The following is a 12267-nucleotide window of genomic DNA, read 5'->3' on the forward strand; positions in this document are numbered from 1 at the left end:
TGTACATAAATCACCGCTACACTGCGTTGTATTTCGTATCTCTTGCGCCATTTTCGCTATTTACTGAATTTCGTACAATTTGCGAATTGACGACGTTTCTTAGGTATCTTGTTGACGACTCTCAATTGCAAATGATTTGATTGAGAAGCGATTGAAGATTATTCAGTTTCTTTCTGCCTTTCTGCGGTGTACGTTGGAACGACCTTCACTAGTCTGCGCCCAGTCTGTTTGCGCACTGTGAGTTTTCTTTTGCATTATTGTTATTGACGCCAATTGACGCTTTCTTTTGCATTATTGACTTGACGCACGTCATGATTTGGAATTTGGATATCAATTCGACCCCTGTTCTCAACAGTGAGATGACAAAATTTTGTTCTTTTCTTCACAACATAATTTTACTGGACCAAGAGTGTAACAGATAAGCCTTACAGCTTTGGCTTTCATTATTTCATAGGGACGATGGTGAAAACAGGGCACCAGGGGCGATTGGATCAAGGCTCGTGAAATTCACACGTGACAGTTAGCATGTAGAAGGCCCACAGGGGGAGAAGTTCCGATTGTTACGTGACCCAATATGCCCTCCGGAGTCCGGCGCCCTGTTTTCACCGGCGTCCTTTCATCTTTCATAGGACAGCACTGTGAGTTGTGGTTGTAGGAAGCAAAGGCTGAGGAGCTTTGTATAAACTTTGGGGAGCACTGTCCCTGCTATCTGCATCAAACACCACTTTTCAATTTTCCGTATCTATTGAACACCTGTGGTGTTTTAACACTGCTATAGTTTGACACAGCTTTAGTTATTGCTGGAACTCTTAAAGAAAAAACTTCTTGGATTTCACTTCAGCTTTCATATGTGCAGGCTGTAGCTAAAAAAATTAACTGTATTTTTTTCAGATTAAATTTGTAGTTTTCTTTATTTTTCGTTGTGAGGGGTACAGACCAAGTACAATTAGTTTTGGACTTCTTGCAAAGAGGAAAATAGATCCAGACATTCTAAACTTCCGACTGATTGGTCATCACTGACACCTCACAGTTGACAGTGATTGTGATGGCCTGAGTCATGACATGTGAATTGTAAGGTTGGTGAGAGTAGTCATTGCCTTTTCAAATGAGGATGTCAGATGTGGGACAGATAGTCTAAAATTATGTGGGCCAACTTCAATTGTGCTCTAAAATATCCACTCAATCTCAGCCTGCAGCAGCTCCTAATGATGATCAAGATCAGAACCTGCATGACATGCTATTCTAAAGTTGTGCTGATTGCTCTTGCTTTGCTATTTGTAAGGGTAAGCAAGATTGTTGACTGATTAAAGTGGAAACTAGAAATACACATTTACCTACATTCCATTTTACCTATATGATGTAACTTTGTAAATTAGATAAATTAGTCTGTCTTTGTAAAGTTAATGGTGTAATTGTTAGAAGTTAGCAGTTAGTTATTTGACTTATGTGAAACATACACATACACGATGATAAATGATGATAGGTATGCAACTTACAAGCACACCAAAAGTGTATTTTGCAAGATTTACTATGACTTTGACAGATAATGGACATGCATATGACCTCTTATTGTGTAGTCATCAATAGCCAGAATTCCAGGGGCGGTTCTCCCATATAGGCAAGGTAGGCAGTGCCTACGTCAATTGCCGTCTCCCCTGCGTCTAAATCATCACTACATATATCGTGGCTTATGTTTGCTTGATTGCTTTTGTTAAAAAAATTTTTGTTTCTCGTTTTTCAAAATGCGTTGAAACGAAAGAGAATTTCCTAAACTTTTCAAAAAACGTCACCCAAAGATCGTACTATAAGAACCTTGACGAAAACCTTTGCCTAAGTTGTGCCTACCTCGTCAGTCGTCCTACTAGATTATCGACTATTGCCATGCTGAGGCTATTGAGCCTTTTGGTAGAAAAGGTCTAGATGGTCGGCACATCGACTAGGTGCTACCTTCTAACTCTCAAACCTAACTTTTTAAAATGTCCATTTATCGTAAAATAAAGGACATTTTACTTTATCAATTTTATCATAAGTTCAGCGTACGTAGCGTTGTTATGCTTGTTGCGTTATTCTATTGTTACTTAAAAATTATATTGAACGAACTAGACTCCTACTGAGAGACTAGTTTGCCTCTGGCGGCAGACGTGTAAGCTCTAGTTAAGTTGATGGTTTTTGTAGATGACGCTGCTGTCGCTGCTTGACGCATCCCGACTAAGCAATAAGGCTGTCTTCCCCCCTCTCCTTTACCTATTCCGCATTCAGATTTTCTGCCTTACCTACCAAGTGCCTACCTACTTTCAATAGGTCAGCGCCGCCCCTGCAGAATTCAACTACATGCAACTACAACTACATGCATAACTGTAGGGTATTTTATTGCTTTACATGCAACCTGCTTGATTAATGTTTTATTTCAATTAAATGGCATGCCAAAAATGTAGAAAAAAAAACACCCTGAGACTTGAGCCCCTGATGCTGGCAAGTACAGCTAAGTTATATCTGCCAAAAGATTACTTACTGTTTGTATATACATCAGCCATAACACCCTGATATTTGTAGCTTGACCTTGCTATGATGGGCTAGTTATATTGGCTGGTGAATGGTGATTTATAAGAGCTGAATAACGCACCTAGTTAAGTATGCTCGCATTGTTTTGTGTGTAATGCTTGGAAATATCAATGCAAAACTGTTTCATAGCACTGTATATTTGCTACCTACTACCTATTTCCTATAAAAAGCAAGTAAGAAAAAGTGCAAAAGCTGTCATCTTCTGGTCTGCCACACGTTCCTCCACAGAAGTAATCAGCTGCCGTTTTCAGCGGTGTGGCAAGTTTCAGCAGCGTTCGCGCGTCGTTTCAGCGTCGCCGCCATGGCCGCCATGTGCCCGGACGACCCGTGCTCGTTCTCCAACCCGCACGAGGCGGCCGTCACCTCGGTCCACCTGCGTCTGACGGTGGACTTTGAGGCGCGCCGGCTGCATGGTGCTGCCGAACTGCAGGTGGAGCGGCGTGTGCCGGCGGCTGCCGTCCTGCTGCTGGACACCCGCGGGCTGGAGGTGACTGGAGTGTGCCGACTGGAGGACGGCGCGCCGCTCCAGTGGAAGCTGGAGTCGGAGCACGAGCACACGGCGTACGGCACGCCGCTGCGTGTCTCCCTGCCGCCGGAGGACGGCCAGCCGCTGACTGTGACCGTCGAGTACAGCACGCGGCCCGAGTCGACCGCGCTGGCCTGGCTGGAGCCGGAGCAGACGGCCGGACGGCGGCGGCCGTACGTGTACTCGCACTGCGAGGCTATCCACTGCCGCTCCATGGCGCCGCTGCAGGACACGCCGGCCGTGAAGACGCCGTACACGGCTGAGCTGACAGTGCCGGCTGAGCTGACGGCGCTCATGTCCGGCCTCCGCGAGGGCCGAGAGGAGGCGGACGGCGTGGCGCGGTGTCGGTTCCGCCAGCCAGTGCCCGTGCCGGCCTACCTGATCGCTCTGGCTGTCGGCGACCTCGAGTCGCGCCCACTCGGACCGCGCTGCTCGGTCTGGTCCGAGCCCGGTGTGGTCGACCGTGCAGCGCACGAGTTTGTCGACACAGAGAAAATGCTGGAGGCTGCCGAGGCACTCTGCGGCCCGTACATCTGGGGTGTGTATGACCTGCTCGTGCTGCCGCCGAGTTTCCCGTTCGGTGGCACGGAGAACCCGTGTCTGACGTTCATCACACCGACGGTGATCGCCGGGGACCGCTCGCTGGTGGATGTTGTGGCGCACGAGATCTCCCACAGCTGGACCGGCAACCTGGTCACCAACCGCAGCTGGGAGCACTTCTGGCTCAACGAGGGCTTCACCATGTTCCTCGAGAGAAAGATATTGGCGCGGCTGCACGGTGAGCCTGCCAGACACTTCTCGGCAGCTGGAGGATGGAAGAGCCTCCGTGAGACGATTCGTACGCGCGGTGCCGATGATCCTCTCACCTGCCTGTCGCCAAAGCTGGCGGGGGTAGACCCCGATGATGCCTTCTCGACGGTTCCCTACGAGAAAGGTCACGCATTCCTTTGGTATCTGGAACAGCTGGCTGGCGGGCCGACGGTCTTCGATCCGTTCCTGCGTGCATACGTGGAGAAGTTCCGACTGAAATCAATCGACAGCGCCGACTTCCGCAAGTTTCTGGAAGAGTACTTTGCTCCGACGCCTGGTCTATTCGACAAGGTGGACTGGGAGGCTTGGCTGCACACGCCAGGCATGCCGCCAGTGGAGCCGAAGTTCGACTCTCAACTGGCGGACGTGTGTTCGGCTCTGTCTTCCCGCTGGCTGGCCTGGAATTCTGACGAGCCGTGCCCGTTCTCGGCCGATGACCTGACCCCGCTGACCTCAGGTCAGGTGATCGAGCTACTGGCCCAGCTCCTAGAAGCGCCGCCGCTGCCGGTGAACAAGCTGGAAAAGATGCAGGAGCTGTATGATCTGGACGCGCGTGCCAACAGTGAGATCCGATTCCGCTGGTTACGTCTCGGCCTGGCTGCCCGGTGGGAGAGGCAGCTGCAGCCAGCACTGGAGTTCGTGACCTCCCAGGGAAGGATGAAGTTCGTCAGGCCGATCTACCGTGACTTGTACGCCTGGGAAGAGGCTCGACCGAAGGCGATTGCCACATTCGAGAGAAATAAGCCCAATATGATGCACGTGGCTGTGTACACAGTCGGCAAAGATCTGCATCTTAGCGAGTGATGCGGAGTGGTGAAGTGAGACGGACTTTGCTTGAATGGGGGTCTTCATTGGAAGTAGTTCGTAGTGTCTGTGATGTTTTCTTCTGTCTAGGCCTTTGATTCCGTGCTCGTGTTTGCTTTCATCTCCGCATAATTGAAAGGCCTTGTGATAATCTTACGGACCGTTCAACGCTATTGCTGATACTATTGCGAGCGCTTATTGAATGATTTTAAAGCGGTGTTAAATCGACCCAATAGCCAGACGATAGCGTAAAATTGAATTCAGTTACAAACGTTCTTCATTGAAACCCTCGATAACTCTGAAATGCAATCAGTGGTATAACTCTTGCTGACTTTCAGTGAGCATCGCAAGTTGTTACTTCGCATGTTTTGTATCTTTTTTGGACTTAGCTAGTTTGTAGCTGGCTGGTGAATGTTGTTTTGTATGTTTGGTGTTTGGTCAAAAATAAAGGAGGTACTTTACCTAACTCTGGCTTATAAGTTATAACCTTGGTTTGGGTATCTGAATGTTGCATAGACCGCCTCGACAGAAAAGCACTAACTAGTAACTATACATATATTTTTTTCTCAAAACATTTGTGACAACTGCTAACTAGGCAGTTAATGTTACACGACACGACCGTCTAACCTAACTCGACGACCATCTCTGCTTCGGGTATAAACTTTTTCGATGTGCTGTGACCTAAATCAGTGAAACCCTTTTTTTTCAAAATAAACTATGATAACAATGCGTCGACCTTGTTACATAAGATGCCGACATAAGATGCTCATCACTTTGAACCTTTTTGGTCTAGCTGACCTCCATGACCCCATGCCACGATGCTGGGCCTCCGTAGCCACTCGGTTGACCCCTCTTGACCCAACCGACCTCTCCTGACCCCAGGTCACGATGCTGGGTCTCCGATGCCGTTCGGGTCGTCATCTGAGGCGTCAGCTGACTGTCCTACGCCGTCAGCTGGCCTCGGGAGCAAATCACGATAATGAGAGCCCTTCACAGCGAGAGCGAAGGTGCGTCCGAGAGAGAGAGGGCCTGTGTTGGAGGGAGAGTGTGTGTGTGTGTGTTAAAGGGAGAGGGTGTGTATTCAGGTGAACGAGTTATCAGAGGAGAGGAACAAAAGTGCGCGTGTAGAAGACAGCAACTAGATGCTAGAAACGATATAACTATTATCCGGGATAGCTTTTTTACTGCCGTACATAGTCGGCCTGTGCCCCACCTGAAGCATAATTCATCGCTCGGCTAGAGTCGAATTTACTACCGTGCAGTGAGCTAACTTGATCAGGTACGCTGACCGTCCCACACCTTCACGGCAGGATTATGGATGAGGAGGAGAAGCGGCACAGCCTCGAGTTCTATAGCGTCTTCGAGCTGCTGAAGCCCAAGCAGGCCTCGACGGTGGAGCTGCTGCAGCGGTTCAACACTATGAAATTCAGCAAGGAGGCCGTCGTGGAGTTTCTGGAAGACAAGGTTAAAGAGAACAGGGTACTCCAACAGAGGTGAGCTGCCTGCCAGAGGATGCTGCACGCCGCGCGTGGTACTGTTTGTTTTACGAGCTTTGAATCGAAATTAAGGCATGTTAACCAATCGTGGTTAAATTGCAATTATAAAATGTAATTGAAACGTCGGATCGTGTTATGTTAATTTTTAGCCAGGCATTGTTCATTTTCTCGTTTTACTTTTTCCTCCTTTGCGACATAAAACTATTGACTTACTTTTACTTCAAGGATTGACTCTGAATGCCATTTTCCCCGCCCAGGTTCATTGAGGAACGCCATCAGATCCTGGGCTTTGACCTGGCGGCTGCCCACTTCATCATCGCCCGAGGCGGCAGGGTCAGACTACAGGTGAGGTCACTGACAGTGAATATCTTAACAGTTAATAGAAACAGGTCTACGACGGTCTGCTCGATTATTGATCTGGTGGTGGCTTTTATCCGGTTATGTGTAAGATTGAAATTGTTTCAATGCAGCCTTGTGAATGTCGATCGTCAATGTCGATGTCCGGCTTCATGCTCCCTTGCATTTTGCAAGCGGTATGTACTGTCACTAGCGCTATTTGAACGCCAACCAGTTACGTTCCAGTATGGTTCCAGCAATGCTCGCTTTCATCTATGTTGTCGCTAACCGCCGTTACCCTTTCCCTTCCTCCGCCAGGGAGACCCGCGCTGGGTGACCCGCTCCCCCGAGGGCAGCGTGCCCCTGCCGGGCAGGTACACACACGGCATGTATGTGGAAGAGCTGGACGCCAGTGGTACTGAGATCGTCTACGAGGGACTCGAGAACTTCAGTGAGTGGACGTTGGATATGTCGATGGGTTGCGTGGTCAAAGATTGGGTTCTGAAACTCCTCAGTGGGTGGGACCATGTGGGACATTTGGATAATTTAGAGACTAAATGACGTTTAGATCCTGTCTGAGGCTAGTGTAAAATGTGATGATTTTATGCTGGAAGGCTGGTATTATTTGTATGCCGAAAAAAAAAAACGTTTACCAAAAAGTCGCAAATCGTATTAAGCGGTGACGCATTATAAAGCTCAACAGCCATGTTATGTGACCATCCTCCGCATCTTAACTGGATTTGCCCTTGGATTTAAAGGCATTTAATTAGTCCTGTGTGTTGTCATTGACACCCTTCAGCCTTCTTATCTGAGATACTTGATCTCTCTGACCCTCCCGCACTGCCCTCACAGTTCGCCTATCGAAGCTGCGCGCGCTGTACCTGCGCGATTGCCCCTTTGTGGACGACTGGTGCGTGGACCGCGTCTGTGGCGAGTACCGACACACGCTGCAGCATCTGGACCTCAGCGGGTGTCGGCGCGTCACAGAGACCGGCCTCGAGGGCGTGGCGCAGCTCAAGTGAGTCGGCGGGGGCGGGCTAGACGGGAGAGGCGGGGCGAGTTATGTGAGTGTCGGCACCGCTACGTGGAGTGAATATGAGTCGTATTGGTGTCATTGGACATACTAATCAAAATTATTTTAACTATTGTTAAGCGTATGCACTGATTGCACATAAACACATATTTTACACATGTTATACAGCAAATAAAATGAGTGTTAGGTTTTTGCGACGAATTGCCCTTTGTTTTTGCATCACGTACGCGCTTATCAGCTGTGACTTAGCGCGTAGTAATGTTTCTCCTATCGAGTAACCGGATTGTCATTGTTTGCCTGAGGTTGATCACTTTCCACTTCATACGACTGTACCGGTCGACTCACCCGTTAGAGATAATGCACTTGCACTCTTACCACAAAATGGTCTGTCCTTCGCTTCACTCCGCGCGCTGCTGACCACTTACCACGTCCCGGTCCTCTCGATGCAGGGAGCTGAAGACATTGACGCTGGAGCGCATGGACCACATCCGTATCCTGCCTTACATCTGTCTCCTGCTGGAGGACGCCATACCCGGCCTGGAGATCCGAGGCGTGGACGTGCTGCAGCCTCCGCCGGACGACCTGCTGGCCGCCGCCGAGAGCCAATCGCAGCTCAAAGCGCCCGGAGGCGACCAATCAGAAACGGAGACACAGGCTCCGGCCGCTACTCAGAGCCAGTCAAGTGATGCCACACAGTCCGGGTCGGCGTCTGACGGCCAATCAAAACCGGGGTCCACAGCGACGTAGTTTAACAGCCCGAGGGTCTGACATTTTGATGGTATGTGATGTTGTATTCACGAGTCAAGAAAAATGACGTACTGTAATGACTGAACCAAAACGGTGACCCACTCGAAGGTCGCCTTGTGAACAATATGTCGCTACCCACGGGTAATTTGCAGTCTCTATTGGCTCACCAGGACGGAGGATATGACGTTTTCCGTCATTATGTGGCTCTCGATCGCCTTTAAGTTGTTCTGTTGTGTCTGAGTGGGGCCGATCACGAATGACCCAAGTGATCACCAATGATCGGTCGAGACTCGGCGAGTGTCATAGTGTGGCTGCTAGGTTTTGTACTGGCGACGATTCGATGCACTTTTGTGAGTCGTATCGGATTGTTGTTTCTAGTTGTCTCGTCAAATTTACAAGCCCGTAGACCTTGTTCGTGCACAGATGTATGCATTACGCGTAGTTGCAAGTCTGTTGGAAATTGTTCTTGCACGGCGACTCTCCGGTGACTTTATCAGCGAACTATGTCGATTAGGGAATGAGGCTTGTTTTGAGTCCAGGAGACAGGAGAGCGCTTGTTGGCCTCATTAGCTTGCTCTGCCTGTCGGTTTTAACTTTGAAATACCAATATGTTTTGTTATTTTGCTGGATGTTTGAACGGAAAAGGAAACACTTAGAAGATAAATGACCCTACGCAAAGATCCTACGCGGCGTCACGTAGAATCGCCTCCCTGCCACATCAGATGGTACTTCGACCTTGGACGACGGATTCTTCGAATCATCACGTAGAGGCTTTCGCTCTGCCGTCCCGAATGCTCTGAATCCGGCCTAAGCAATGTCAGCCAGTCAGAAGACGATCTGAGTGACGGTTTACGGTAGCACCCTGGGTACCCCCTCCCCCCCAAAAAAAACAGCGCTGACACGTGTATAAGCTCGGGTGGGCATTCAATCACTCTACACAAATGACAAAAGGTATTGCACAAACGAAAAGGTTTCGCCACATTAGCCTGGGATTCATTGATATGAGGCTGCGTTGCAAAGAAATTTGAATGTTCGTGTTCGTGTGGAGCTAAAAACTTGCTACTCTAAAGGCCACATCATTTTGTACAAGGCTTTATATTTTGCATTGCCTGTAAAGTTTTAAAATAGGCTAATGACGTCATCAATGCCTTATTTCACAAATTTCCTGAATCCTGTAGTCTGTACATTATTGATTCAATTTTGAAATGTCAAAACAAGTCAATAATTATTGAATCAGTTGTTTCAAAAACAACACTTGCACACTTTTTCAATTCACACGTAAATATTTTCAGAAAAACGGCGTTAACGTTAATTTCTTCTACGTCATTTACTAGTATCAGCTGCTGTTATTGGAAGTTGTCAATAAGCCAGTTGACACAAAAATGGGACACGCCTAAGAGCTGGACTTTTTGATGACGTCTTCGGGTGACGTCATGTCGTGTGTGACGTTTCGTGAGCAGGTAAGGAAAAGTCACCACCGCTGGCGAACATTGGTGCGGTAAATGAGCAAACACAAATGCTGCGCAGAAAAGACAAATGTGTAACTTAAGACAACATTCGTTCGGACGACAATAACCCGGTTTACATAGGGTTTGTTGCAAGCTTATATCTCCGTCCGTGATGTTGCAAAAGATGCCAATGGTGCTTAACAATTTACAAAATGATCCCCTCTAAATATTTGTAGACCACTGCATCGAAATTATCGCCAAATTAACGAGCTAGAGCCTCGTCAAATATGCTATGTAAACCGGGTTAATGTCAAGGCGAATCAAGAAGTTCTTCATGCGATTGTTAGTTATCTGTCGTGCTATTTTCGTATGATTGTTATTAGCAGTTGATTTGTGAAATGTATTATCAAAATCAATGTTTATTGAACGCAGATTCAGTTTATTTTCAGATGTACCTAGGTACCCTTACACTTCACTCATCTCAAGCTGTTCAAACACCCTTGACAAAGCCGATTAAGATGAAACGTTGGGTATAATTTATACCTCTGCATTATTAACATATTCATCATATATACAATATAAGGGCCACATGCTTTTTACAGGGAGACATGTCAGACAGCCCAGTAGGATGAGGCTTCGTCAAGCGTCATTTTTAGCAAAGCTTTTCTTGCTTAAAATCCAGTCTGCAAAACATGGCAGGGCTTACACATTGGCTTACACTTGACTCCCAGGCTGTTGTGTCTTTGCTATGCGATGTTAAACATATAAAACATCTTACTATTCATGTATGCGCCATGACTCATGTAATCTTTTCACAGCCAAGACGCTCCTAAGGTACTGGGAATGTGGGGAGTGCAGCACCGATGGTCGGATGCTACGGCTGCGATAAATGGTACCACTTCCATTGTGCGGGACTGACTAAGGAGCCAGGTAAGCGCAAATGTTTTCTGTCTCAGTATTTTTGTTGCAGCTATAGTCATCAATGAAATATTTTCCTCACTGTTCAACCAAACATGTATTTCATACAATCTGCTTCCCAACCAAGGGCGTCGCAACAGGGGGGGGGGACGGAGGGGATCTTGTCCCCTCCACTTTTTAAAATTTTAACATTACGCCTATGGCGCTGCATGGAAAGAATCGACTTGAAATGGTCCTCGTTCCCTCCAAAATGGTCAATGTCCCCTCCAGTCGTCGCACCGTGGCGTCGCCCCTGTTCCCAACTACACAAATTTAGTCAAACAATGTGCCAATATGGAATTTTCAGGTTCAGTTGAATGAAATAGGAACAATGATAATTGTAGATTACGTATACCTGCAAGAGAGGAAAACAGAATACATTGTATTGCTTGTCCTTCACCGATGCTGTTATTTTTCCATTTCTAGAAACACCGACATGGCGATGCAGGTGGTACTGCCTGGTGAGGCCGCGGTCTCCGGAATCGCCTGCAGACGAAGTCACCTGGCGTCCATCTGCACATCACTTGAAGCAGTGAGGCCTGCTGACAGCGTCTGGCAGTGTCGGCAACGTGCCAGACAGCTATCTGGAGTCCTGCTCACCGCAGGTCGCCGACAGGAGGGGCGACGCATCGTCTCCGAGGTCGCCTCAGCAGCAGTGAGACCCCACTGGCCGTCTTCTTAGGCTTCAACTAGATTGCGAACAACCTATGCTGAGACAACGCCCATGACGTGTGATCTGGTACCGCTACCGCACTGCGTGCCTGTGCCCGCCGTGAGCCGCTAGTGCATGGGTTCAACCATGAGAATATGTGTTTATGTTGCTTTTACTATTGTTTGTACGTTGAAGTGACGAATTGTTTATTTTTCGCAAGCTTCCGCTGTCCGGTTGCCTGCAGCTCCATGCAACGCCAGCTGTACTGTTGTTTTAATGTTGTCTCTCCGCTCAGCTGCACTGTTGCCTCTCCGCTCTTAACAACCTATGCTGAGACAACGCCCATGACGTGTGATCCGGTACCGCTACCGCACTGCGTGCCTGTGCCCGCCGTGAGCCGCTAGTGCATGGGTTGGACCATGAGAATATGTGTTTATGTTGCTTTTACTATTGTTTATACGTTGAAGTGACGAATTGCTTATTTTTCGCAAGCCTCCGCTGTGCGGTTGCCTGCAGCTCCATGCAACGCCAGCTGTACTGTTGTTTTAATGTTGTCTCTCCGCTCAGCTGTACTGTTGCCTCTCCGCTCATAACAACCTATGCTGAGACAACGCCCATGACGTGTGATCCGGTACCGCTACCGCACTGCGTGCCTGTGCCCGCCGTGAGCCGCTAGTGCATGGGTTCGACCATGAGAATATGTGTTTATGTTGCTTTTTATACTATTGTTTATACGTTGAAGTGACGAATTGTTTATTTTTCGCAAGCCTCCGCTGTCCGGTTGCCTGCAGCTCCATGCAACGCCAGCTGTACTGTTGTTTTAATGTTGTCTCTCCGCTCAGCTGTACTGTTGCCTCTCCGCTCATATATGACACCCTCTATATGAATGGCACTAC

At 48.2% G+C, this 12267-nt stretch overlaps 2 protein-coding genes across 3 annotated transcripts; both read left to right on the plus strand.

Moving 5' to 3' along the window:
* The first annotated feature begins 68 nt into the window (after positions 1 to 68).
* LOC122364422 (leukotriene A-4 hydrolase-like) lies at positions 69 to 5168 on the plus strand. The gene is made up of 2 exons (XM_043334774.1): positions 69 to 237; positions 2854 to 5168. Exon 2 carries the CDS (start codon positions 2864 to 2866, stop codon positions 4700 to 4702), a length of 1839 nt encoding a protein of 612 aa, XP_043190709.1. The 5' UTR covers positions 69 to 237; positions 2854 to 2863; the 3' UTR covers positions 4703 to 5168.
* On the plus strand, positions 324 to 8937 carry LOC122364423 (distal membrane-arm assembly complex protein 2-like). Of its 2 annotated transcripts, none has more exons than XM_043334776.1 (7): positions 324 to 638; positions 5585 to 5709; positions 6013 to 6195; positions 6456 to 6543; positions 6853 to 6985; positions 7387 to 7552; positions 8017 to 8937. In XM_043334776.1, the coding sequence occupies exons 2-7, from the start codon at positions 5591 to 5593 to the stop codon at positions 8312 to 8314; spliced, it is 987 nt and encodes a 328-aa protein (XP_043190711.1). In that variant the 5' UTR covers positions 324 to 638; positions 5585 to 5590; the 3' UTR covers positions 8315 to 8937. The 2 variants fall into 2 exon arrangements, with proteins under 2 accessions (XP_043190711.1, XP_043190710.1); XM_043334775.1 differs by lacking the exon at positions 324 to 638 and adding an exon at positions 1141 to 1283.
* The last annotated feature ends 3330 nt before the right edge of the window (positions 8938 to 12267 follow it).

The sequence above is a fragment of the Amphibalanus amphitrite genome, unplaced genomic scaffold (assembly GCF_019059575.1).
Source record: "Amphibalanus amphitrite isolate SeventyFive unplaced genomic scaffold, NRLGWU_Aamphi_draft 000676F_arrow, whole genome shotgun sequence".
In the NCBI taxonomy this organism is placed as follows: Eukaryota; Metazoa; Arthropoda; class Thecostraca; order Balanomorpha; family Balanidae; genus Amphibalanus; species Amphibalanus amphitrite.